Source organism: Lissotriton vulgaris, chromosome 12, assembly GCF_964263255.1.
Source record: "Lissotriton vulgaris chromosome 12, aLisVul1.2, whole genome shotgun sequence".
In the NCBI taxonomy this organism is placed as follows: Eukaryota; Metazoa; Chordata; class Amphibia; order Caudata; family Salamandridae; genus Lissotriton; species Lissotriton vulgaris.
In genome coordinates this window covers 30,260,504-30,288,208 of record NC_141700.1, presented here as the reverse complement: position 1 = coordinate 30,288,208, position 27,705 = coordinate 30,260,504, and the positions used below count along the sequence as shown (strand labels likewise).

Below are 27,705 nucleotides of genomic sequence, written 5' to 3'. Positions count from 1 at the left end.
ATTGGCTGGAGGCTGCCCTAAGTCAAGAGGGTCGGATAGAGTTGGGGTCCTGCAGCACCCCTGGGACCAGGGGCCCTTCGTGGGCTAGCCCCTGCCTCCTAGGGCAGGCACTGCTGCAACCCCAGCTGCACAGCGCCTAGAAGGCTCTCTCGGGTAGGTGGGCGCTTGATGGCTGCAGGGGAGGTGCATTGTGGGAACTCTGCCGGAAGAAGTTATTTATTCTGCAGTTATGAGTTTGTAACATGCACGCTGAGAACCGAATATCCCCCTGAGGGTCTGTGGACAGAGCGGTCGCGGTGGGAGGGGTGCAGGGCCGACCCGGACCGGCCTCTGGAGGTGTCAGTCAGGCACCAGGAAGGGATGGGGCAGAGCCAGTCACAGCCTCTTAGAAGACTGACTCCTCCCCAGCGCCGCATGTTTATCATGAGCTTTAGAATCTAATTTCCATATTGCTCAGGCAGACTTAACTTAGAACTATGTTCCCTCTTCTTTGATGCACCACACAGGGGCCCAGCGTGAACGTTTAGTAGTAAAACCTGAGCAGACAGGGTGTTCTGTCCGTGCACAGATCCAGTTGTGCACAAGTGCGCCTGGAGGCAGTGATGGCGCTAGGGGGAGGGGCCTCTGACACGCATATGGCCAGTGCTCCAGCACTTACTTGCATCCTTCGTGTCCATGCTGATTGGCCAACTGTCAGTATCTAGAACCACTGTGTGTTTTTTGCACAACCTTTTATTTTGACGTCACAGGGCGCACTTTCAAGCCCTGGGAAGTTTTATCTGCTGTTGTCCCGTTGTCCACTCCTAGAAATAATCTCCAGAGACATTACTGGCTGCAGGGGCATTAAAATACACAAACACCTCCCTAACTCGCCACGACGGTCTACCTGAACCAAAGCCTGCTGTCCCCAAACCACAGTCCCAGACACGTGCAGAAAACATACTGCCTCTGGCCTGTCAGAAGGCCCTCAGCCCAGGGCCTGGTCACCCCAACAAAACCTCCCCAAACACCCTCGAGCAGTGGAGGGTTACCCAGGGGCGCAGCCTCGCCAAGACCCAGAGGCTAGAGCCCGAAGGGACTGCTGGAGAGATACCAGTTCTGAACCCTTCTAATCCTGGCTCACCCTTTCCTCGCCTCACTCTGTGTGATCTGCGTTTCATCGCTGGACCCCTTCCGCGGATGCACCTGAAACTCTTGCACTGAGTGCCAGTCTTATTATCTGCTAAGGTGAATACTGTGTTTATTGCCACCTGCAGCTGCTAAAACTCTAGTGCCCCATTTCTTCTATGCACTGTTTTATTTCTCCCCGCCTCTACCGTGGCAAAGGCCTACTCACGGGCACCATATTGCTGTTAGTGCAACACTCTGTACTGCTCATGAAGCGCTCTTCTGTCTATCCCAGGACTGTCATCACCCCAGCCCTCTGCTCACCCCAGCCCTCTGCTCACCCCAGCCCTCTTCTCACCCCAGCCCTCTGCTCACCCCAGCCCTCTGCTCACCCCAGCCCTCTGCTCACCCCAGCCCGCTGCTCACCCCAGCCCTCTGCTCACCCCAGCCCTCTGCTCACCCCAGCCCTCTGCTCACCCCAGCCCTCTGCTCACCCCAGCCCTCTGCTCACCCCAGCCCTCTGCTCACCCCAGCCCGCTGCTCACCCCAGCCCGCTGCTCACCCCAGCCCTCTGCTCACCCCAGCCCTCTGCTCACCCCAGCCCTCTGCTCACCCCAGCCCGCTGCTCATACACACCACACATAAGACCACCACTGGCAACGCGCTGCTCTCCAAGCCGCACTTCTATACCCTGCCAGTGTAGGGTTACCCACCTTTCACAGAGCCCAATTCTGTGCAAACCCACTTTCTAAAGGCCCCTCTCCATACACATGTGCACCAGCATGTCATCCCTGTTACCCTAAAAACATACTAACTGAGGACCCCAACCCCTGGGCTCAGACTTTGAATCCTCCCGGCCAATCTTGGCAACGGGCACTCGAGTGTCCCATAGACGCGAGGTCAAGCACGTTTTGGACGCCATTAACCCGTGCATCCCAACAGATCACGAGTGCCCAGAAGCCATTCGACTGGCACGTGCGCTATACAGGGGCATAACGCAGACCCCTGCAGGGCAGTGAGGCCCTCCCCTTTCAAGGGGGGCCTCATTTATCCTCAGGATCAGAAATGTGTGACAGGGGGTCTCAGGGGCACTTGTTCTACTAGGTGTACTACTGAACAGTTGCGTTTGTACCGGATGACCCTGAGAAGGAACGCAGGTATTGAAGGACCGGGAATTAACTGCATTAAGATGCCTGGACGACTCTAGATTAAGTGCATAAAGCAACTTTGAGGGCTGATTTAAATTAGTATTGAAGTCAGGAAGATCAGGCAGCGTAAAGTCTTCCAATATAGGATCTCCACCTTTTGGGGCTGAATGAGAGACCCCTTCAGATTGAGAGACTTCATCTGCCAGAGAGTGGGTGGTTACATTTGCCAGCAAAGAGTCCGCTTCCCTGAAATCCAAGTGTTGGTTGTCTCTAGACCGAGATCCTCCAATTTTGGGGAATGGATTGATGGATACTTCTGGTGATGATTTTCCAGGAACTGCTTTAGCCTCACAAAGTGCTTCAGGAGTAGACGCCACCATCCCTGCTGAATTTTAAGCTTATATCCTTTTTTTGGGAAAAAGGAAGTAATAGAATTGAAACTTTTCAAAATATTTATTTGTACTGAATTGTTTCTTAAAGGGTTAGCTTTAGTTTTTTTACATGCTCTTGTATAAAGCACTGTACCAGAGTGCAGTTTCTTTGCAGTCATCACTTGAACCTCACAGCAACGGACCCTTGGCCAGGCTTCAGAAGCAACCAGAAAGATGTTGCGCCTATCTGCCAATGAACCGATGCGCCGCTCGTGCAACACCGGACACCGACTCTGGACACTACTGGGATAATGATACTGGCAATCCTGTACAAACACAAGCTGGCCAAACGAGGCTCCCAGGGATCCCAAAGGCTGTATTACCAGGCGTCTCCAAGTGGCCCCAGAGGCTCACAGCCAGCACAACCAACACCCAACCAGCACCCCCGTCACCTCCGGGGCTCCAACCAGTCTTTCTTACCCGCAGTCGACAATCAGGAAAACAAATCCTGCTGTGTAGGAAATGACTCACGGCTTCTACTGCGTAAGACAATTGAATTTTCAGCTCCGGCCACGTTAGGAAGCAACTCGCAACTTTCTGCCACGCTCAACAATGATTTTGCGGCTCTTGCCGTGCAGGTAGGCAACTCGCTGCTTTCGGCAAAGTTTTTGTGGCCCCCTGCCACACGGCCTCTGCCGCGCCAGCAAGCGGTCCACGGCTCACAGGGATGCACAGGGAGGCAACTCGCGGCTCCCGCTGCACAAGAGAGCAACTGGCAGCACCCGCCGCACAGGAGGACAACTCGCGGCTCTCCGCCACTCTCAACAATGCCCTGTGGCTCCTGCATGTTGGGAGGCACTCACTGCTCCTGCGGCTCCTAGGTGTGAGAAGTTGGCCTGATAGGTAGTGTTTCCAATTCTGGAACCACTGGTTATCAGTCCAAGCAAACCCCAAAGATGTCAGGTTGTAAGTCAACCTTGTAGACAAGCTATCCTAGTGGTAGCATGGACTAAGCAGCCTTAAAGGCTTAACTTAAGAGGTCGTGTTAAGCGAGCTTGTTTTACCACATACAATCCTGTAATCAAATGAAAGGACACCACACAAGTATATATTATAAAAATATATGTATTTATTACTAAATTACTCCCCAGTACTCTTTATGAGGAAAGGGGCACAAGCGTTAAACCAAAAGCACTGTTAAACATATAAAGTTGGCACAATTATGGCTGAGGGCGGGGGGCCACTCAGACCATATATCAAAAAAGTGGTATAAGTAACACTTTACGAACAATGGTTAGGCCTAGGGCCTAGAGATTCGCTGGGAGCAGTCAGGACAAGCAATGAAGAAGTCGGGAGTAGCCCACAGGAGACGGATGCAGCACGGAAAGTGCAGCGCGCACCAATGCACTGTCAATGGTGCGTAAAAGTCAGTTAAAGTGAATAAAAAGATACTTCCGCTGAACCTAGGAACACAAAACTTTAGACACAGACCCTAGAGGTGTGTACCAGTGTAAAGACACCGGCGTTGCAAAGTTACCTCACCCACAGGCCGTGGGTGCACAGGGTCGAAGTGGCGTCGGGTTCTGTCACGCAGGTTCTGGGTGCTTGGAGCTGTTGCAGCTGCAGGCGCTGTGAAGCAGAAGTGTCCGGTGCGATCCAAGGGTGGATCGATGTAGAAAAGTACCTGAAAGCAGAGGGGACAGAGTCTGGGTCACTCAGCAGTGACCAGGGTGGAACCAGGACGGAACCAGGCAATGTCGGGCGCAATCAGGCGGTTGTCGATAGGCTTCTCTCCGCTGTCACGTGGGCTCTGGGGCATCTGCGACGTCCAGGAGCAGGTCACGATCTGTCCCACGTAGGCTCTCGCCGTCAGCACCGTCGGCTTGAAGATTGTAGCAAACAGCACTTGGCAAAAGCAATCCACGCGGAACCGGGAGATTGCTTATCACTCGAACCAGGAGGGTCAGAGTGGGTGCTCCTTTTCACAGGAGCTGGTGCAGATCTGGAGCAACCAGAAAAGCAAGTCGTATTTCGGAGTTCGTCGGCACAGGGGCCACAAGCCAGCTGGCAAGTGACCGGGCCAACGCGTCGAGCGCACACAAGCAGAAGGGCCCCACGCAGCACTCAGCGAGTGTGGAGGGGTGAGCTTTGGTGCAAGTGGAGCTCGGGGCTGGGGCTTCTCAAACCCCGGTGTACAGCTTCGAGGGTCACTCGTGGGCCGCACGGTCAGCGTCTCGTGGCCTTTTCAAGATGGCGTGCCCCACGCTTCCGGTCGCCTCCACGGGTCTCAGCTCTGCAGGGACTGTGGATCGGGCAGGTAGAAGGCAGGCAAGCTTGATCTCGTCGATCTCTGTCGCTCGAGTTCCGGCGGGAACTGCAACAAAGCAAGGGTCGAGGGCTGGATGGTGCCTGTTTGCACAGGGTGGTCACTCCTTGACCACAAGGGAGATTCTTCAGTCTTCTCACGTCGTGTAGAAAGTCGAAGGGTCCAGATTTCGTTTCTTATGTTTCTTCAGGATGATCTGAGGTCCGTTGGGACTGCTCCCCCTCTTATTCGAATCTAGGGGGTTGGACATCCTGCTAGGTCCCCTCCTATGGGTGGGACCCAGGAAGGGGGTGGTTACACCCCTCTCCTTTGATCCTGGCCGTGCTGGGACAGGGGCTGGGAGGCCCCAGAACCGGTTTGGCCGGATCCTGCAAGGGGCAGCCTTGTGCTCCCCAGGCAGTGTCTGGTTTCATTGAAACCTCCCTACTCCAATCCACTATCTCCTGTCTGGGGTGGTTTGACACCGCCCTGTGACAGGAAACTCTTTGTCCAGGCCTCCTCGGCCGGGTTTCGGTCAGCAGCAGGAGGTCAGACCCGTGTCTGTGGCAGGGGCATCCATTTTGTGGATCTGAGGCTCATTTTAAATCAACCGCGTTTCAGTAAAGTAACATGTCTTCTCCCTCTAGAAGGGTGGAATGCTACCCCCGTCGCCAGAACTGGCGAGGGGGTAGTATTCCAATTCGTATGACACCTTACACGACATGTTTTGATAAAGCCAAACCAAAGTTGCTATATAACCGCGAGGATTATAATGCGCTTAAGAGTATATGGTATGGCGTTATCCCGGATCAGCTTAGGGAGTTGTTCCCGACAGCTGCAGACAGGCTCAGCTCATGCCAGAGCACCATCTCACATAAAACCACGCACTCTGCCTCCAGGATTGATGAGGCCTTCCATAGGAGTGGCTTACAGGCTATATATGTGTCCAGATATAGGTTTAGATATAGGTATACTATATCTAAGCAAGGGGTGATTACACCCACTTGCCCCAGCTGAGTGATCAGCCAGTTGTGTCAATTTAGATAGCCAGCCAGGGGTGGCAAAAGATATGCTGCAGCCCCTGGTAGGCCTTGGATGCACCTATGCCCTGGGCACCTATAGTGCTCTGTACAGGGGCTGATAAGGTGACCCAAGCCAATCTAGTTATGCACCTAGGGTACATGGAATCCATTTTACAGAGAGAGCAGATAGCCTGGGGCCCTGATTAGCAGGGAACCAGGCCAACTAAGTCGAAAACCAGCTAAACACAGGGCAAAAAATCTGGGGTAACCATAGTCAGGTAGCCACCTTCCTACATAACCCCCCCCCAAACGAAAGGAGATAAGGCTATCCTTGGCCAGGTAAGCCTTTATTGCCTGAGTGGCCATATAAGGAAGTACCTGCACTAGCATGGGTACCCCCTGTCTCATGGTCCACTAAGCAGTCCCTCACCCTAGGGGTATTAGAGGGTCTCCACCATAGGGAATCACTACCTTGGGTGTGTTTATGCAAAGTTAAAGGCTGGTTTGGATATGGAGTATTGAAGTGAGGCTCCACTATTTTTGGGCTCAACTTCCTCCAATTATCTTCCACCATATGTGCCTTTCTTTCTTCAACTGAGTTGCACTGAGCTCTCAGGGTCAACCTCTGGCTACCTAAAGCTGGAGGCTGGGTCCCTCTGTGTGGCTTGCTGGAGGGACAGTTCAGGTTTGGGCCCTTTGGGTCCCAGGTTTGGCTGTGCCCAACAGCATCCATCTGTGGGAGGTCCCTAACTGTTTTTAAGGGGGCTCCCTCAGGAGTTTTTAAAGTTTTCACCTTACTAGGCCTCCTAGTTTTGGTGCCCCTAATCTGTTGATGGGGGTGCTTTATTTGACAGGGGGCCCTCTGGGTCTCACTGTCCTTCTTGTCCTCTGCAGCCCTGGGCTGACTAAGGCAAGGTAGAGAGGGGCAGGTTACCTGCTCCAGACTGGATCCCACCTGAGAAGGGTCCACTGCCATCAGAGGCTCTGTCAGGCCGGGCCTAACAACCTCTGGGGCAGTTCCTTCATCAGGGGTAAGATCAGTTCCCTGAGGAGGCTGATCCTGTCCTACTGTCTGGTGAGGGGGAGATTTCTCTTCCTCCTCCATGCTCTCAGTTTGGGTGGAGTGATCCATCATTTCAGGCTTCACAACACACATATCTGTTTGAGTTTGGGCTGTGGCCATCACAGCCCCACCAACCTTTTCAGGAGGAGACTCAGTTTGGGTTTCTGCTGTTATCATAACAGCTTTGCTATTCTGGTTTGGAAGAGCTTCTGGTAAAGATGGGGCAGAGAGTTGCTCAGCCCTACCAACCTTTTCAGGAAGGACATCTTGAATTGGGGCTATAGCCAGTACAGCCCCACTAACCTTTCCATTGGAATTTACCATTCTAGAATGGATTTCCTGTTCAACCTCAGCCCAGGCTGAGATTTCCAAATCATTACCCAGTAGACAGTCTACAGGCAAGTTTGGTGACACTGCCACTCTCTTTGGGCCAATGACACCTCCCCAGCTGAGACTTACTACTGCCATGGGATGATTTGTTTGGATGCCATCAATGTTTGTTACCTGGTATGTGGCACCTGGTAAAAGTTGCTTAGAGGGGACTATACAGTCAGCCACCATGGTGATGCTAGCCCCTGTGTCTCTAAAAGCTTCAACCTTCAAACCATTGATGATGGGTTCTTGTCTATATTTGCTCAAGGTATTTGGGCAAACAGAGAAGTTGGCAAACCCCATGCCAGTCTCATAGACAAGATTATTTGGGGATGGGGACCTGGATAGGCCAGGGTCCCCTTGGGCTCCAAAAGTAAACCCACCCAGACTCCTGGGTGTGCTCCCACTTCCTGGGGGATTACTGCTGACAGTAACAGGAGGTGTTGGAGCTGACTTTGGAGGTATGTTTTCTTTATTGCCATTCTTGGGACAACAGCTGTCTGTTTTGTAATGCCCAACCTGTTTACAGGCATGACAATAAGGCTTTTTCTCTGTGGATGAAGTGTCTTGGGACCCACCCCCATTCTTGGAGTTTTGGGGCCCTGGGGAAGTCTTTTCTTTACTTTTATCCCCACCCTTATCTTGAGGCTTGGTAGACTCCTTCTTCTGGTTATTGTCCTGATTCTTAGGCCTAATCCTGGTTCTGACCCACTTATCTGCCCTCTTTCCCAATTCTTGGGGAGAGGTCAAATCTGAGTCCACCAGGTGCTGGTGTAAGAGCTGGTTCTGACAATTACTTAGGATCTGCTCCCTCATAATCAAATTATACAATCCTGTGAAGTCATGTACTTTGCTGCCATTTAGCCAACCCTCCAGAGCCTTAGTTGCACAATCAACAAAATCAGTCCAGTCCTGAGTCTGTGTCTTCTGGCTATCTCTGAACTTTAACCTGTACTGTTCAGTGGTTAAGCCAAACCCATCTATTAGGACACTCTTCAGGACTTTGTAATTGCTGGCATCCTCATGTCTGACAGTGAGGAGCCTATCTCTCCCTTTCTCTGAAAAGGAGTACCATAAGATTGCTGCCCACTGTTCCTCAGGAACCTGCTGTACCATGCAGGCTCTCTCCAGAGCAGTCATCCATTTGTGGATGTCATCCCCTTCCTGATAGGGGGGCACAATCTTTGTCAGGTTTCTACTATCATAGGACCTGGGTTTCTCTTTAGGAACTTTGCTGCCACCAGTGGCATCTAAGCCACACAATTTTCTTTCTCTTGCTAAAGCAAGTTTAGCTTGAGCCAAGGCTACCTCTTCCCTTTCTATTTGGAGTTGGACAGCCCTCATCCTGGCCCTATGCTCTTTTCTCTGGGAGGGAGTCATCCCTCTCTGAGATTCTCTTGAGGCACTAGAAAGATGAGAGTCCCCTGATGGAGATCTCACCCTCCTGTTACCTGGGAGAATTTGGTTATGAGATCTGGAGTGGTGCTGGCCCTCTCCATTCTCATGTAGGTCCAAGTTGGCCTGGTTAAGCCTGGCAACCTGTACCTGGTTTCCCATCTGATCCTGATCTTCAGGCTCTTCTAAATCTGAGCCTTCCTCTTCCTCCTCCTCTTCTTCTTCTGGAAGATTCTCATTCTCAGGGGAGTGTATCCCTTCACCTGATTCTAAGGGAGCCTGACTCACCTTATCTAGGTCATCCTTTTCTAGGAGAGCTATTAGGGAAGGAATGGTAGGGCCTCTGCCCTTTTTTAGCCCCCTGGCTGTGCACAAGGCACTCAGGTCTTTGTGGCTAAGGTTGTCATATCTGGATGTTGTCCCTATAGGATCAACTATTACAGGAGCAGAGCCTGAGGCTCTACCTGTATCAGACATGACTGCTAGTGAGGTGTAAGTGATGCACTTACCTACACTAAGTGGTTTCCTACTGTACCTTGCTAGTGAGTTGTAGTCAGGGTGTGCTAATCCCTTTAATCTACAACTACTAAGTTCAGTAGAACTTAATATGCTAAGCTTTTGATTTATATGTACCTAGAGGTACTTGATGTGATCTTTCAATTTGATGTAAAGATTGCAATGGTAAAACAAACAGCAAGCTCAAATCCGCACCGCTGCACACCAATGTGAGAAGTTGGCCTGATAGGTAGTGTTTCCAATTCTGGAACCACTGGTTATCAGTCCAAGCAAACCCCAAAGATGTCAGGTTGTAAGTCAACCTTGTAGACAAGCTATCCTAGTGGTAGCATGGACTAAGCAGCCTTAAAGGCTTAACTTAAGAGGTCGTGTTAAGCGAGCTTGTTTTACCACATACAATCCTGTAATCAAATGAAAGGACACCACACAAGTATATATTATAAAAATATATGTATTTATTACTAAATTACTCCCCAGTACTCTTTATGAGGAAAGGGGCACAAGCGTTAAACCAAAAGCACTGTTAAACATATAAAGTTGGCACAATTATGGCTGAGGGCGGGGGGCCACTCAGACCATATATCAAAAAAGTGGTATAAGTAACACTTTACGAACAATGGTTAGGCCTAGGGCCTAGAGATTCGCTGGGAGCAGTCAGGACAAGCAATGAAGAAGTCGGGAGTAGCCCACAGGAGACGGATGCAGCACGGAAAGTGCAGCGCGCACCAATGCACTGTCAATGGTGCGTAAAAGTCAGTTAAAGTGAATAAAAAGATACTTCCGCTGAACCTAGGAACACAAAACTTTAGACACAGACCCTAGAGGTGTGTACCAGTGTAAAGACACCGGCGTTGCAAAGTTACCTCACCCACAGGCCGTGGGTGCACAGGGTCGAAGTGGCGTCGGGTTCTGTCACGCAGGTTCTGGGTGCTTGGAGCTGTTGCAGCTGCAGGCGCTGTGAAGCAGAAGTGTCCGGTGCGATCCAAGGGTGGATCGATGTAGAAAAGTACCTGAAAGCAGAGGGGACAGAGTCTGGGTCACTCAGCAGTGACCAGGGTGGAACCAGGACGGAACCAGGCAATGTCGGGCGCAATCAGGCGGTTGTCGATAGGCTTCTCTCCGCTGTCACGTGGGCTCTGGGGCATCTGCGACGTCCAGGAGCAGGTCACGATCTGTCCCACGTAGGCTCTCGCCGTCAGCACCGTCGGCTTGAAGATTGTAGCAAACAGCACTTGGCAAAAGCAATCCACGCGGAACCGGGAGATTGCTTATCACTCGAACCAGGAGGGTCAGAGTGGGTGCTCCTTTTCACAGGAGCTGGTGCAGATCTGGAGCAACCAGAAAAGCAAGTCGTATTTCGGAGTTCGTCGGCACAGGGGCCACAAGCCAGCTGGCAAGTGACCGGGCCAACGCGTCGAGCGCACACAAGCAGAAGGGCCCCACGCAGCACTCAGCGAGTGTGGAGGGGTGAGCTTTGGTGCAAGTGGAGCTCGGGGCTGGGGCTTCTCAAACCCCGGTGTACAGCTTCGAGGGTCACTCGTGGGCCGCACGGTCAGCGTCTCGTGGCCTTTTCAAGATGGCGTGCCCCACGCTTCCGGTCGCCTCCACGGGTCTCAGCTCTGCAGGGACTGTGGATCGGGCAGGTAGAAGGCAGGCAAGCTTGATCTCGTCGATCTCTGTCGCTCGAGTTCCGGCGGGAACTGCAACAAAGCAAGGGTCGAGGGCTGGATGGTGCCTGTTTGCACAGGGTGGTCACTCCTTGACCACAAGGGAGATTCTTCAGTCTTCTCACGTCGTGTAGAAAGTCGAAGGGTCCAGATTTCGTTTCTTATGTTTCTTCAGGATGATCTGAGGTCCGTTGGGACTGCTCCCCCTCTTATTCGAATCTAGGGGGTTGGACATCCTGCTAGGTCCCCTCCTATGGGTGGGACCCAGGAAGGGGGTGGTTACACCCCTCTCCTTTGATCCTGGCCGTGCTGGGACAGGGGCTGGGAGGCCCCAGAACCGGTTTGGCCGGATCCTGCAAGGGGCAGCCTTGTGCTCCCCAGGCAGTGTCTGGTTTCATTGAAACCTCCCTACTCCAATCCACTATCTCCTGTCTGGGGTGGTTTGACACCGCCCTGTGACAGGAAACTCTTTGTCCAGGCCTCCTCGGCCGGGTTTCGGTCAGCAGCAGGAGGTCAGACCCGTGTCTGTGGCAGGGGCATCCATTTTGTGGATCTGAGGCTCATTTTAAATCAACCGCGTTTCAGTAAAGTAACATGTCTTCTCCCTCTAGAAGGGTGGAATGCTACCCCCGTCGCCAGAACTGGCGAGGGGGTAGTATTCCAATTCGTATGACACCTTACACGACATGTTTTGATAAAGCCAAACCAAAGTTGCTATATAACCGCGAGGATTATAATGCGCTTAAGAGTATATGGTATGGCGTTATCCCGGATCAGCTTAGGGAGTTGTTCCCGACAGCTGCAGACAGGCTCAGCTCATGCCAGAGCACCATCTCACATAAAACCACGCACTCTGCCTCCAGGATTGATGAGGCCTTCCATAGGAGTGGCTTACAGGCTATATATGTGTCCAGATATAGGTTTAGATATAGGTATACTATATCTAAGCAAGGGGTGATTACACCCACTTGCCCCAGCTGAGTGATCAGCCAGTTGTGTCAATTTAGATAGCCAGCCAGGGGTGGCAAAAGATATGCTGCAGCCCCTGGTAGGCCTTGGATGCACCTATGCCCTGGGCACCTATAGTGCTCTGTACAGGGGCTGATAAGGTGACCCAAGCCAATCTAGTTATGCACCTAGGGTACATGGAATCCATTTTACAGAGAGAGCAGATAGCCTGGGGCCCTGATTAGCAGGGAACCAGGCCAACTAAGTCGAAAACCAGCTAAACACAGGGCAAAAAATCTGGGGTAACCATAGTCAGGTAGCCACCTTCCTACACTAGGGCACTCGCAGCTCGTGGGAGAGATCACTCGGTCGCGGCTCCCGCCACACAGGAGGACAGCCCGCAGCTCACTGTCGCACTCGGCAAAGCCCTGCGACGATGAGGCACACGTGGCTTCTGCGGCTCCCGCAGCTCACCGGAGAGGACACTCGGTGATCCGAACAGCAGCAGTAGCGTCTGGCCACAACTACTAGTCTTAGGGGCCTCTCAGCACATTCTGCAGGGGGGGGCACCAATTTCCATTACGCCACTGGCACTATACAACCTACAGAGACGTAAGTCACCGGAGTTATTAGCAGAAGGGATGTCTCCGGAGGGTTCTGACACAAATCCACATTCTACAATATTTATTTGCTTCTGTTAGTGCCTGGACTCTACTGTGGATTTTCCAGCTAGAGATACACAGGGGGTCTGCCTTCCCTACTGTTCTTTAAAATACAGCTTTCCCTGTATTTTTAGGTCTGGCGTTAGCCAACACTGTTTGAATTTTTTTTGTACTAAAGCTACACATTTAACATAGTTACTTATAGGAGTTTTCATCCAGCTCTGTACGTCCATTGGTTAATTATTGTGTCATTCACATTTTCCTTTCATCCACTACAACATGAGGCAGTGGGTCTGCCCACTTCAGTCATTGGCTAACTTCAGTGTGAGTGACAGTTTTCAACCCTTTCACAAGCGCATCCGTAGACAAAGTAGTTCCATGAAGTTCAAGGGACTACTAAGCCAAAGTGTGCTTGGAAGACCAACAAATATGTTTGGTTTTCGGCAATTGTTTTCAAGATTGAGGGCCTGGCAGCCTTTTTGAGAAACAACATTTTGCAAAAACCATGACAAAACAAGCACTGACAAATCCAGAAGGCAAGCAAACAACACAAAACTGTGTCTGTCAACGTTTGTTTTAACTTTGCATATTAGTGGAAGCTTTTTTATTTGCTTAAAAAGTAATTTGGTTTTTAAATGCAAGCTTCCCCTCAGCAGTATTCTCCAAAACCACACAATCTCATCTTAAAGTTCCCCTTTAGCTCTGACCTGAAACATTTAAGACAGACATTGAGTAATTGGTGTTTGGTGACCAAGCCTTTTTTTATGTTCGAAAGCTTTATTAGAACAATGAGTAAAACAAAAAAGTTTGACAGAAGGAGGGAGTTACAAAATATGTAAATAAAAGTACAACAATCCTAATGTCAGCAGCATGTAATTCAAAGCATTTTTATAATTTTGAAAGGGAAGAAAAGGGGGAAGGGGAGAGAGAAAGACCAAGAAAGAAAGAAAGAATGACAAGCATTGGAAATGCAATAGGGCTCGCATTAGGAAAGTTTGAGCTATTGGTCTTATAAGTGATTTTTTTTAATTTATGTGTTATTTTTTAAAATAGCTAAATTAATAGCTTTGTCATTTACAATGCCAATAGTTATAACTTTCGCAAATGAGACAACTATAGCATTTGTAATGCAACATGTTTTGTATTTACGTGACTTAGATGTATTGATATTACAAATAACAATGGCTTTTAATTTTTTTAAAATAATTAATACTTAAATAATTTATTTAATTTGTAATGGCAATAGCTTAAACTGTTGTAATTAACTTTTGTGAAGGTTATGTTCAGTGTTTTTTATTGTGACGAAAATCCAAGAACAGAAGTGAAATATTAACATTTTTTTGTGATTTGTAATAAAGCGTGAAAGCTAGAAAACAGCTTGAAACATTGAAAGAACATATTTGAACCAGTGATGCTGTGGTGGTGCTGAGTGATGCTGTGGTGGTGCTGAGTGATGCTGTGGTGGTGCTGAGTGATGTTGTGGTGGTGCTGAGTGAAGCTGTGGTTGCGCTGAGTGATGTGTGCATCGGTGGAGCTTAGTGGGTGCATTAGTGGAGCTGTGTGGTGGGTGCATTGGTGGAGCTTAGTTGGAGCATCGGTGGAGCTGGGTGGTGGGTGCATCGGTGGAGCTGGGTGGTGGGTGCATCGGTGGTGGTGGGTGCATCGGTGGAGCTGGGTGGTGGGTGCATCGGTGGAGCTGTGTAGGTGGAGCTGTGTGGTGGGTGCATCGGTGGAGCTGGGTGGTGGGTGCATCAGTGGAGCGATGTGGTGGGTGCATCGGTGGAGCTGTGTTGTGGGTGCATCGGTGGAGCTTAGTTGGTGCATCGGTGGAGCTGTGTGGTGGGTGCATCGGTGGAGCTTAGTTGGTGCATTGGTGGAGCTTAGTTGGTGCATCGGTGGAGCTGTGTGGTGGGTTCATCGGTAGAGCTGTGTGGTGGGTGCATCGGTTGAGCTGTGTGGTGGGTGCAACGGCGGAGCTGTGTGGTGGGTGCATCGGCGGAGCTGTGTGGTGGGTGCATCGGTGGAGCTGTGTGGTGGGTGCCTCGGCGGAGCTGTGTGGTGGGTGCATCGGTAAAGCTGCGTGGTGGGTGCATCGGTGGAGCTGTGTGGTGGGTGCTTCGGTGGAGCTGTGTGGTGGGTGCTTCAGTGGAGCTGTGTGGTGGGTGCATCTGTGGAGCTGTGTGGTGGGTGCCTCTGTGGAGCTGTGTGGTGGGTGCCTCGGTGGAGCTGTGTGGTGGGTGCCTCGGTGGAGCTGTGTGGTGGGGGCATCTGTGGAGCTCCGTGGTGGGGACATAGGTGGAGCTCTGTGGTGGGTGCATCGGTGGAGCTCTGTGGTGGGTGCATCGGTAGAGCTGTGTGGTGGGTGCTTCGGTAGAGCTGGGTGGTGGGTGCCTCGGCGGAGCTGTGTGGTGGGTTTATCGGTGGAGCTGGGTGGTGGGTGAAAATAACCAAAGGCAGACACAAAGAAGAAATAGCTTCTATTATACACTAACAACTGAGTGCATGGCACAATAAAAAGCATGAATTACTTTGTTTTCAAATTTGCGACACATTTTCTTTAACACTCAGCTTGGCGTCCCAACTCAGGCAACAGAATCCTCATTCCCCAAAATGATGTGTGCCAAAAGGAATAACTGATTAACTCGATCTGAGCTACATATTGCACTTTCTAAACTGGCAGTCGACTTATGTGATTCTACTACATATGGAACTACCGCTGTAATGAATACTACTGGTAGTTTTAGAACACTAGCAAAAGGAGGGGCGAATGGGAGCATTAGGTGAGAGTAAGGGTGACAAGACGCACGGGGAGCAGCAGCCTTTGATGTGCCGGCCGGCCGTGGGCAGTGAATAATTAGGGGAGGAGAAATGCCAGAGCGCACGCTGAGGACCGCTTGTGGGAGGGAGGCTGGTGGCTTTGATGCTGTGCACGTGCTTTTTCAAGGGCACAGCAACAAATCGCCCCTTTGGGTAAGCTCTGGATAAGTCCCAATATGTCTCGACATCTGCAATGAGGTCGAGCCCTAAAAAAGGGGGAAAGTACGAAGAGAGGGAAGGAAAAGCCAAGGCAGTGCACAAAGAGGCAAAGATAATAAAGTCAACCTGCAAAAAACTGTATAACATATCAAAGAACTTTGGGAAAATTCAAGGGAAGCATAAAACATCATGAGAAATGAAAACAATAATTATAAGAATATAAATGCAAGCATTACCGAGGATAAATCATCTAAGGGGGTTTAAAATTCTCAGAGCTAGTAAGTGAAGGTGTCTTGTTTATGGCTGAGGTGACCATGCCTTTAATCTCCTCTTTCGGTAGGACCTGGACTCATGGAGTTAGCAGAGCCGAAGGAACCCCCAGATTCAGAGGGTGCTGACCTCCACATCGCCAGCTCACCGGCCTTGCAGGACTGCAGCCTCGAAGCAGCCAGTGACGACACAAGCGACGACAAGTCTTCCACGCTCGAAAACATGATCCTTCACCTGTATCCGTGCACTCTTGATCAAGGGGCAGAAGACGTGCACCCCAGCGTGAGTCTGCCCAATGGTAAGAGGGGGCGTAAGGTCCCAGAAGTGCCCCAAGTCACTGTTTAGAAAAAACCCAATGAAAACGTACATTTCGAATTCTTTTTCACTTAAACCTCGTGGATGACTATGCACCAACCGCACTAGGAGTTCAGAGGCACCAGCCTAGTTGAAAATTATTTGTAGTTTTTTACTGCGCCGATGGCCCGGAGCGGCACTGCTTTCCATTGCAAGCTGTGCTCTATCGTTACCCCTCACTTGCCTACTCTAGGTTTTAGAATGTCATGATGATCACTAATTTGCTATACCTCTAGGCCATCTGGTGAAAATCACAAGCATTATTAGTGTCTAAAATATGAATTTCTTCACTTTATCATTCAGAGCAATTTATTATTTAGATAACATTTTGAATTTACAGAATCATATCAGATTCAAATATAGGTTAACATTTTCACTCCAGAAATAAACATTTGCAGGACCTCTTGTGAAAATCACAAGCATCGTTAGTGTCTACAATATTAATTTCTTTACTTTATCTTTCAGATAAATCTACCATTTAGATAGCCTTTTGATGTGCGGAAATTCTATATCAGTATAAGAGGGTGTTTCCTTTTTCTCCACAAATTCAGTAGTCGATAAAACAGTAGTGCAACACACCCCTGCAGCGTTTCTGGAAATGCGATGTGAGATTGTTGCCAGCCAGGATTATTGGGACTTATAAAGAAGTATGAATTGCTTCATTTTTTATTATAAAGGACTGTTGCATTTCTACAGGAAAACCTTTGTTTTTTTTAATAGCTATATTTGAAACAGTAGACGTCGCAGAGCTTAGAAACGGCGGCAGGAACGCAAAACACTTGTCAGCTGTATTTGTGGAATGAAAATGAAACTTCATATTTGCATCTGATAGTTGATTCTCTTATATTAAGCTCAGAATGAAATATTGAAATATTCGTATTATAGAAAGTAATACAATTTGGAGTAAAATTCAGTTGTTGCTTCTACTATATTTGAGAATCCTAATGATAAAACTGCCTCCATTCTGGTATTTTCAATTTTTATATTTTAACTACACCAGTGCTGTAACTGAGAGATTCTAAGACTTCTGACTGGCTGTTTTTCCCCCCCATCCCCATCAGCAGGCAGCTCACTGAAGCATTCAACTACGCTGACCAACCGACAGCGTGGGAACGAGATGTTCGCCTTGCCCGCTACTCTCGACTGTGAGTATCAGACCACAGTGTTAATTTCTGCATGTGTGGGGCGAGAAAAACCAGCAGGTGGTGAGGTGTGAGATGTATTAACAGGAACATCAAGAAACCGAAGCGTCTTTTCTTATATGAAACAAAGACATGTTTTGCAGAGCATTGCGTATTTTCCTTCCCAATTCGAGTTGCTTGTGAAACTACACTTACTTAGAACTGATTATGAAGTGATTATAAAGTCTATTTTAAAGTATTGGAACGCCAGGTTAAAAAGAAAGGGCATAACCTGCTTTGCAAGGACCGGCTTAAAAAAAGTAGTAAATGTACTCCTGCGTTTCCTCCTGTGTGTAGAAGGCACTGTTGACTAATGAGGATTCACAGACCTCTGGAGGAGCACCTCTGGGCATCCGTGAACGTTGTAGAGTTCAGAAGCGTTCCTACTGGCTGGCATTTACTCGTGCTTATTTTCCAGTTGGAAATCTGCATGAATAAGCAAAGCGAAAATTTGTGTTTGCATTATACATATTTTCCCCTTTTTGTCTCCACAGTTAATCTACTTTTCCTTGTGGACACACCCCTCCTTTGTTTCTGACATATTGTGTTTTTAATTTTTGTAATTTTCCATTAACAGCCCTCTCTGTCCACCAGCTGGCAGCGCAAGGCGAGCTCGGCCAGTTGAAGGAATACCTGAGCAAAGGTGTGTTACCTTTAAGCCTTTTCTGTCTTTGTCATTTCTGTCTGGGGGCACCTTTCGAGTAGCTGGGTGTCCACCGTCCTACAGTTTCTTTAATAATTTGTGGTTTGACACACACTAAAAGTACACTATTTAAATCCAGGTTCCAGTCGAGGAACATTCTGATATGCCTCCTCGCAATACTCGCTTGTCGTGTCTTTACGTCGTTATATAGTGTGTGTTTCATTTAAACTGCATCCTCCACCCCCTTGAACTTGTTCACCGCTTCACAAAACTTGACTCCGTAAACGTGTCTGGCAGCCTATTTTTTATCCCTTATAGGTAAGGCACTCCGCAAAAACAATTTTTTTAGGGTGTAACGGTTACGCAGGAGTCCGCCCGAGTCCATTACGGCAGCTCCTTGATAATAAAAAGAATGACTCAGTCGCAGCTGATACCACAAAAAGGTATTCTCTTATTGTTTCTTCTTTTTCTGAAGAAGGTGTTTGAGCCACAGCAGCCAGGTGTAGCGAGGAGGTGCCGCTGAGCAGTTTAGGTTCACGATTACTGGCTCAGCAAATTGGCCTAGAGTCCATGTTCACAACTGTCCTCGCTCATTAGCTGGTAAAATGTGCATTTCCTTTTCCATTGGGTATAACCACAAAAATGCATGTCTAATATCTGTTAAATGTAAGGTGAGTACCCTCTCGTACTTTTAAAATGTCCATAACAATGTCTCTGAGATCTGGCATTAGTCTTTCTTGTTTTTGTCATGTGACCTCAAGATTTATTTAGATACTGCATTTGTATGTAGTGTGTGGATGGTAGTAAGTTAGAATGAATGATAGTGTATGAGTGTAACTGTATTAATAGTGCTGTGTTTTTACAGCCAAGGTGCTATTTAATATAAAATTGTATTTGTTGGAATATGTATTTTTCAGAAAAGTATATACAAAAAGACAAAAAGATGTTCTAAGAAATAAAATTGAAAAACAAAGAATGATGAAATAAAATACTAAAGAAATGTTACTCATTAGTTTTGAGGTTATTGTTGTGTGTGAATAAAATGAAATAAGCAAATTATGTTGGTAATTAAAAGCATATAGGTCTTGAGGGAATTTCTTTAATATTTGTTTGAGCCACAGCAGCCAGGTGTCCTGATATAGCGAGGAGGTCCCGCTGAGCAGTTTAGGTTCACAATTACTGGCTCAGCAAATTGCCCCAGAGCCCATGTTCACATCTGTCCTCCCTCATTGGCTGGTAAAATGTGCATTTCCTTTTCCATTGGGTATAACCACAAAAATGCATGTCTAATATCTGTTACATGTAAGGTGAGTACCCCTCTCGTACTTTTAAAATGTCCATAACAATGTCTCTGAGATCTGGCATTAGTCTTTCTTTCTTATCTGTGAGTGTTTCTTCTTTACACACTTCCTGAAGGCCTACTTCCTGTTTTTATTTGAGAATGTGGTCACTCCGTGCAAGCCACAAAAAACATCTTTCTACTTATTGGTATACCAGCTACAATGAAACTATGGATTTCACAAAACAGTGTTGTTTTCAACCAATTATATGTTTGCACTTTTAATACTAAAGCAAGAACAAGAGTTATTGTTTTAATCAATAAGAGAACGTTTTTACTTGAATTTTCAACATTATTGAGAAAAAGATTCCCACGTGAATATGCCATTTGGAACCCTGACCTGTGTACAGTTTGGCGGGGATGGGTCTCCCTATAATGTGACTACATTGTACTTGTTTTTTTAATTTTCTTTATATCAGATGGAGGACTTCTGGACCGGCCTGATGAGCGAGGCTTCACTCCTTTGATGTGGGCCTCTGCCTTTGGAGAGATTGAAACAGTCCGATACCTGCTAGAACTGGTGAGGAACACACATTAAAAAACAAACACTTTGTTTATAAAAAAACTTTTTCGATAAATGATTTAAAAAAAAAAATTTAGGACTAGGGTGATTTGTTGTGAGCTTGGTAGCACAAAACTGAACCTTAGCCACAATTCTTGCTTTTGTAACTTTTTTCTTCACTGCTAAATCGTTTGGTGGCAAATTCTTTATTGAAGAACCAGGAGACCCGAGTTGTAATCTTCTTTTCTTTGCTTGATCAAAATTGTGTGATCCTTGGCAGATCACTAAAATCTTCTATGTTCCATTGTCTGAAACTTGGAATGCGTACACGAGATTGGGCAGCAGTATTGGAAGTAAATGTATATTTATGCCGAGGCTATGGATTACATGGTAAATACACATGCCTAGCCAATGGATTACATAGTAAACACACATGCCTAGCCAATGGATTACATGGTAAATACACATGCCTAGCCAATGGATTACATAGTAAACACACATGCCTAGCCAATGGATTACATGGTAAATACACATGCCCAGCCAATGCTTCATATGGTAAATACACATGCCTAGCAATACACATGCCTAGGCTATAGATTACATAGTAAGTGCACATGCCGAGGCTATGGATTACATAGTAAATATTTTAAACTATCTGACGCCTCTATTTATTTCCCAGGTTCTGGCACCAGAGCCTACTCTCAAATATTTTTTTATTTTACATCCAAGACCGGCCACTGATCCTTACTGGCCTCGGGTAATACCCTATGATTGTGGCCACTGAAAGGCCATGATTGAGTGGCCGCAGCATTTTCAGCATAAACTTCCCACACTTGTGACATAATCCATCATCTTCTGCATAATATTCAGATTTTAACCAGCTCAAAAAGATCACAAGTTACTAACATTTCTGCACATTGTGTGCAGTGCTGAAAAACACCCATTTACATAGGCGACCACGTGGTCAGGATACTGTAAACACCCCCTATCCATTCAAAAGGTATGTGGGAGTTCTTTTGTCTGTGGTGGGGAGAAAAAACATTAGACATTTAAAACTACAGTTATTTTAACATGGCATTCTAATTTATAAGAATAACAAATATGTTGCATCTCTTTTTAAGGTCCCATGTCTTGAATCCTAGAGTCCCTCCCGGAGAGACGCGCATGGTAAATGTACCTCCCTGTTCTGCAAAGATGTTTTATTGAAAAGAGCAGCTGCTGAATTCCAGTGGCCCTGCTCAATAGTCACTGGCCACTAATCCTGTTCATAGCTGGCTCTAAAATACCCTTATGTTTACTTCAAACCTCTGAACAAAGAGGTTGAGACTTGGTCCTCAACCAGCCATCCCATCCTAACTTGTCTTTGGCGACACATTCTATTCCGTTCAAATCGCTTCGTTCTCATCACGCACCCAGAGGTGGCCAGTGCTGCCTCTGTGGCCCTCAAGAACCACAGGCTTTCCATTCCCAAAACTCTTGAACTCTACTGCCCATTAAGCAGAAGGCCTGTGCCCCCCCCCCAAGCATGCTGTGAAGAACATCTCCTGAGGCCAGGCTGACAGCCCATGGGTGCAGGAGGTGTGCATTTCGTGGTTCTCATTCTGCGTTTCTTTTACAGGGCGCCAACCCCCGCGTGCTGGCGACGGAGCGAGAGAGCGCGGTGTCTCTCGCCAGCTCAGGGGGATTCACCGATATCGTGGTTCTGCTGCTGGACAAGAAAGTCGACATAAACATCTACGACTGGGTAAAGTAGGCAGATTGGAGGACGCGTATGACTGCACTGCCTGCAGACGGTTATGTTCATGAATTGTTTATTAATATATGAAAACACTGATTCACCTTAATGTGCCAAAAGTTAGAATTTTTTAAATATCTGAAACGGGGCTTCCATGTTCACACCGAAATCAGCAGAGCTGAGAACAAGACAACCACTGTAGTCTCTGCAGGATAAATGCTGAAAATGTACTTAACGCAGAGCAGTTGTGCTCAGTGCCGACTTTGTCTTCCAGGTTTATCCTTCCTAAAGAGGAAGTGAGTGTGGGGATATTTTCCTAGATCCACGTGTCATATCCGTGGTTACAATATCCTAAATTTAGGACATGAAATTTGTAGTTTCTTCGTAGGCGGAAGAGGTTAGAGGTCTGACTCTTCAGAAGAACAAAGTGACCAGATGTTGCAATTTCATTTTTTTTACCACTTTTAAGAATTCCCGAGGTATAGATGAAGGCCAGAGGTTTACATAGTAAGGTTTCACCAATGTTTTAGTTTTCTTGTACAAGATTTGTTATTCTGCTTCAGAAACCCAAGGTTGTACCGAATGATGCTCTTGAAGGTGGTTATATTCATTGCAGAAAATGGTTGAGTTGTACGTATTTTGTTAACATTTTTATATATATATATATATATATATATATATATATATATTACAATTGTGCACTAATAGAAATCTCTGTTATACTGGAAAAAAATAAACCAAAAAAGGTTAAAAGTACACCAAAAGCAATGGAGCTGGGCATAAGAAATGTCTTTTAAAACAACGCAGTCTGATTGCGTTAAAGGTGATTGTACTTTTTTTCCCCCTTGACAGAATGGAGGTACGCCACTGCTGTACGCAGTGAGAGGGAATCACGTCAAGTGCGTTGAAGCCTTGTTAGGTAAGGATAAACCTCATTGTCCGCATTGTTACCGTTCATAAAATCAGCCTGCACCTACGAGGCGCTGGATTCGTTGCCTGGAACTAGTTGAAAGGATCTGTTGTGGTGGCTCTTAATGCATCCTCTGCAGACATCTGTGGTTGCACCCTTGGGGACAGGTTCAGATCTGAGCCCACTCAGCCTTTCATTCTTCTGAGGTCGATAAACCGAGTAATATTCAGTTTGGTAACAATAAACATCTGCTGTTGGTCAATTGCAGCAAGGGACCCTCTCAGGGGTCACCAGGCTCACTATAAACACTCCTTTTTTGGATAATACACGAGTTCCATTTCTCCCCTGTGTCGTAAACCATAGAGACCTCCTGACTGGGAAGATCTCTTTGGGTTACCCTGGGTTTATGGTTTTACTCCATTCAGTAATCTGCTTGGAGTTGAAGTGGCGCCGCCATCTTGGACGACTTCTGAGGAGTCTGAATGGCGCTTCTTCATTCCACATCTGCCATGTGAACGGGCTCTGTGGTTGTGCCCACCAGGATATGGGAAAGCCATTCACCACGATTGAACCGATCATATACTTCAGATTACGCGACGGCAGTATTAGTGTCTAAAATATGAATTTCTTCACTTTATCATTCAGAGCAGTTACCCTCTGGGGATACATGCTCGAGGGGTTTGTACGTGTGTTTCGAACGCTCGGATCTGCAGCGGTGAACCCGTTAGTGCAGTAGTTGAGAGAACAAGGGCAATTCTTGCAAACTCCTCAGCTCTGACACCGGGTGTATGGTACGTTTTTAATTGTACAAGAAATCACTTCCTGCTTTTGAGTGGCCACCCTTATGCAAAAAGACACTGCCACACAAGTTCATATTTGTACATTCCGCACTCACAGGCACTCCTACTACCACACCGTATATGCATAAGCTCAACCCTGTGTGTAGCGCCACAATTGTGCAAATCGCAGGCTTCCTGCTGCTTATATTGCAATGACCCAGTCCCACCTGTACCTTACCCAAGCACACTCTTTTCTTCAACCTGTAAACCCGCCTGACTCTGCCTTTCTTCTTCCAGCCCGCGGGGCGGATCTAACCATGGAGGCAGACTCCGGCTACACCCCCATGGACCTGGCTGTGGCCCTGGGCCACAAAAAAGGCAAGTATCATCACCCGCTTTCTGGACAATGATGATCCTACATGTCCAGGCTGATTGCCGAATGCTCTAATAATACTCCCGGGCAACCTCGCCTTGTTACGAATAACAATGAACAAGCTTGGAAACCTGAAACCAAGGGGTGTCTCATAGAGGTCTTTGTGCTCCGTATTTGAGCCCAGCGCCCAGTAACATATCTGTAGCCTACCCTTCTTGACCGGTCAGTCTTGGTCAGGCAATTGGAAAGGTGGGAGGTACAGAAGGAAATTTAGTAGGGCCACTGGAATTATGCGGCAGCAGAGGGCCAAGCAGGGTTCACTAAACTCTGCGGAGATAAAGTTAAAATGATGTGGCACAGTTTGTGTTTGTGTTACTTAATTACTTTGTCCTTTTTACGCATTTAAAAAAAACCGGACCCAGTTTAGTATCAGTTTTGATAAACTAAATAGAGTACTGAGCAACTGAACGATAAGGTCTTCCTTTGAGGGGCAAGACGTGTTGCAGCGTCTGAAAAGTTAGTATGTCTTTTGTCCAGCCGGACAAGAATTTATTTTTCATATAGGTTTAGTTTCAAGGAGTTGTTTTTGAATCAATTGATGACAAGTGGGCACAGCCGTGACCCACGGAACACAAGACAAACCAACGAAAACAGAACGGCCAAAGGCAGGGCAAATACGTCTGTACGCTTGTACTCAGTATAACAGACTTAGATCAGTATTTTTACACCATTGCACATTACAATATTGCTTATTCATATTGCATATGGCGTTTAGGTGTTGACGACGTTTCGATGCCAACGTTACATACAGGGCATCATCTTCAGGACAGTTAAATGAATCATTGTTGTCTTTTGAGAGTTAAATACATTATGCCTTTTTTGCATTAGTTAAAGTTCCGAGACCGGAATGGGCGCGGTGGCTCACGTTCGATGCAGTGGGGTGGCCAGCTTGTAGGACCGTGACTGTTGGGAAATCCGAATCAAGGGGAGTGCTGGCACATCCATGGAAGGGCACGATCGCACCGCTTGGAAGGCGGGAGCTCAGTGGCTAGTCCTGCTGCACGATGAGCTAATTATGGAGGAGATGCTGGATTATGTGGCAAGTGTGGCAAATCCAAAATTATCAGCAAACACAGCAGACCCATAATACCAGTGGCCTTATTATAAGCTTAACAACGTTCATCAAACTTTGGGTAGTTTGGAGACCTCGCAACACTCATTTGAATCTCCGGTGTGCTCTGTAAAACTTGTTTTTTGAATTGAGAGAACACACAGGTCATGAAACTGAGTGATGCAATGAATTGCTAAAGATCCGCTGCGGCTTGGTCGAAGCTGTGCTGTTTCTAGATTGTCCTTGTTGTAAGTTGTACACCGCAAGGTTCACGCACACTCTTGTTTTCTCCTCCTTCTAGTGCAACAAGTCATCGAAAACCATATCCTGAGACTGTTTCAGAGCAAGGAGTGAAGACGAGGTGGGTGGCTTCACAGGAAGAGAAGGAATTGTGAAGCCAGGTGGGGACAGTTCCCGAGTTTGTCCTGTAGTGAAGGCCAGTCCTGTGTCGCAGATATTGTCCCACTACAGGCATGCGTCTGGGACAAGCGATCAGTGAACTATATACAGAATCGCAAGTGAATTCAATACTCTGTTTCAAGATGGAATCGACATGACTTGAAAAAGCACAACTTCACGGAGGCCTTGAGGAGAGCGTGGGAAGTGCAGCTTGCTTCTGGATGGGACCTGTGTAATGGAAGCACTTCTCCTGGGCTTTGAGCTTTCGCACGAGGCGGGCTCAGCCCAGGCGAAATACAGGGGCACCCTGCTTCGATGGGTTGAAGGTATGAATGACTAGTACTTCTCTTTCTATTACCTCTGAGGTGTGTTACCAGTACCTCTGCATTCTAGGGGTTCCGAGCCTATCTTGTGCCCACTAGGAGTATGCATCCACTGGTGGCAGAGTGACATAAATTGAAACAGGCGCATTTCCCAACAAGGCGTTGTCGCGGAGACCGAGATAGTAATATGTCCAATAATGTTGGGAAATGTCCTAACTTCCTTTTTTTTTCTCCAGGCTGCCTCCAGCACAGTGCCGCGAGTGGATAAGTCTGTAGGGTAGGTTGCTACAGCACTTGATGGAATTACTTAGCACATCGGTCGCGGTTTCTCTTCACCCACAAGCTCAGGCTCCTGCCTTCGCTGTAGGTTGTGCAGTCCCAAGCGGCGACCTTTGCATGGTAGCACACAGGCTTATTTTATTCACAAAGGCTCAGGTATGGCATCTGGACAGTAATATGTGACTCAGTAAAGTAATTTTTATTCTAGTTTAACATCACCTGGGTAATCCCAAGGTGTGGGCATTACCATTTCTAGACCGTTTTGCTGTAACTGTATTGCGCTAATTCAGAGATCGGGGGGGGGGGCTGGGGTTAGTACACCAAATGCGCTCAGTTTTCTCAGGTATTTGGGCTGAGTGTCTGTGGCACTCCTGCCAAGGTTGCCTCTTTCCTTGCTGTTTAGCTGTATTTCGTATTTAAGCTGGTTACGTTGCTGTGAGTGGGTTGGAAGCCGCTGATGGAGAATGATAACCGGGAGTAAAATGTATCATTTTGAAGCGGCTTGGAACCCCTTCTGTAATAAGCCTAAGCATTACCGACCAGCCGTTGTGGCGCCACTCCACAGCCTGTAAACTTCAGGGCGATGTAAGAGGTCATCCATTGTAACCATACGTAGGATTGATTTCTGGTCTGTGTCCTTCTGGTGTTCAAAAATCAGATTCACCTGGTCTCCAATCATGCTCTACACTCCACACTATCTGATGGTGGAAAAAAATATGTTGGCTGCACATTATACCAACCACAAACTGAGAGTCCCCAGGAGTGTGCCACAGTGGCTGCTTGTGGACTGCTGCAATATCCTGTACCCATTGCTCACTATACCTTACAGTGCCTGACCAATTATGCGGGCTGTGACATGCTTTTAGGACTTTGCAAAGCCCTGGCCCCATAGAGAACTTTCCGATGGATTCGGCTGCAGCAATGGGCGCTTCCATGTGTTGCTGAAAGGCCACTTTGATCTCACACTGGCCAGCTGTTTTGTAAGCTCACTTAACCTGGTGATTAGATTGACACTCCATAGAACCCAAAATCCTGTTAAATCTAATCATGTGTATTAAATCATTAAAACCTTCTGTATGGTGCACCAGCCCTAAACCACCAAGACTTGTAAAGTCCCATGGTCAATGAGTGGAATTCCATTTACTCAGGGGCTCTAAAGTGACATCAGCATCTCTGACCTTTTAGGAAATGTTGGCGACCACATTGAAGTTTGAATTTGTGCTCACTGATTTAGTATACACCGTCGGGAAGCATATATGTGTGTCTGTGCTGAGCTGTAGGCTTGACAGCGGCGGGCAATCGATGCGTTGCGGAACTGCAAGGAGTCTTCACCTCGTGGATATTTGACAACCTTGCTTGGCTGCAAAGACCTTATTGTGCACAATCCCTGGAACCTCTCACAAGTGCTGCTGTTGGAAAAGGCCGGAAGCTAGACCATGCATCCCTCTGCGTGCAGTCGACGCCGTCCTCTTTGTGCTTCCACCACCATGTGGGTCTTGACCCTTTATGAAATGTATTGCATAACCAAATATTTACATGTTGTTTTAGGTCAATGTGATATCTTTTTATTCTTTCAAATGTTAAAAATATATATAATTTTTAAGAAAAATGTCTGTTTCGGTTATTTGCCAACTATAAGTGTCGCGCCTGTGCAGCAGGAAGTAAGAAATAGAAAAATGTATGTAAAAAAGCCATTATCATCACATTAGAGAACTTGTTGTGCACGCTCACTTTCCCTTCTAGGCGCTACAGAAAGGGACAATTTTTACAAGAGCCCTAAATACGCAGCAGGTTTGACAGGAATGTACCCATTGTATACATCCAAGGATACAGGGGTGCAGAACCTTACATTCAAACAATTGCTGTCCTTCGACTGCACACTGCAGCCAACCTTGAATGTGCTTCCTCTGTATGCGACTGCGCTTCGGAAGAGTTGCTTGCTCCTACGGTTGGAC

At 47.5% G+C, this 27,705-nt stretch overlaps 1 protein-coding gene across 2 annotated transcripts; it reads left to right on the top strand.

Annotated features, from left to right (window-relative positions):
- RFXANK (regulatory factor X associated ankyrin containing protein) lies at positions 1-27,359 on the top strand. 2 transcript variants are annotated; one of them, XM_086946855.1, is made up of 9 exons: positions 1-153; positions 15,893-16,120; positions 17,238-17,321; positions 17,935-18,000; positions 19,759-19,859; positions 21,460-21,585; positions 22,429-22,495; positions 23,563-23,643; positions 25,051-27,359. In XM_086946855.1, exons 2-9 carry the CDS (start codon positions 15,904-15,906, stop codon positions 25,101-25,103), a joined length of 795 nt encoding a protein of 264 aa, XP_086802981.1. In that variant the 5' UTR covers positions 1-153; positions 15,893-15,903; the 3' UTR covers positions 25,104-27,359. The 2 variants fall into 2 exon arrangements, with proteins under 2 accessions (XP_086802981.1, XP_086802982.1); XM_086946856.1 differs by having other exon boundaries at positions 11-153; positions 17,241-17,321.
- Positions 27,360-27,705: the final 346 nt, after the last annotated feature.

Coding starts and splice junctions, on each gene's coding strand:
- RFXANK (XM_086946855.1), top strand. CDS start 15,904: ATGGAGTTAGCAGAGCCGAAGGAACCCCCAGATTCAGAGGGTGCTGAC. Junction 19,860..21,459: donor TCCGATACCTGCTAGAACTG/GTGAGGAACACA, acceptor TTTCTTTTACAG/GGCGCCAACCCCCGCGTGCT. Junction 21,586..22,428: donor ACATAAACATCTACGACTGG/GTAAAGTAGGCA, acceptor CCCCCTTGACAG/AATGGAGGTACGCCACTGCT.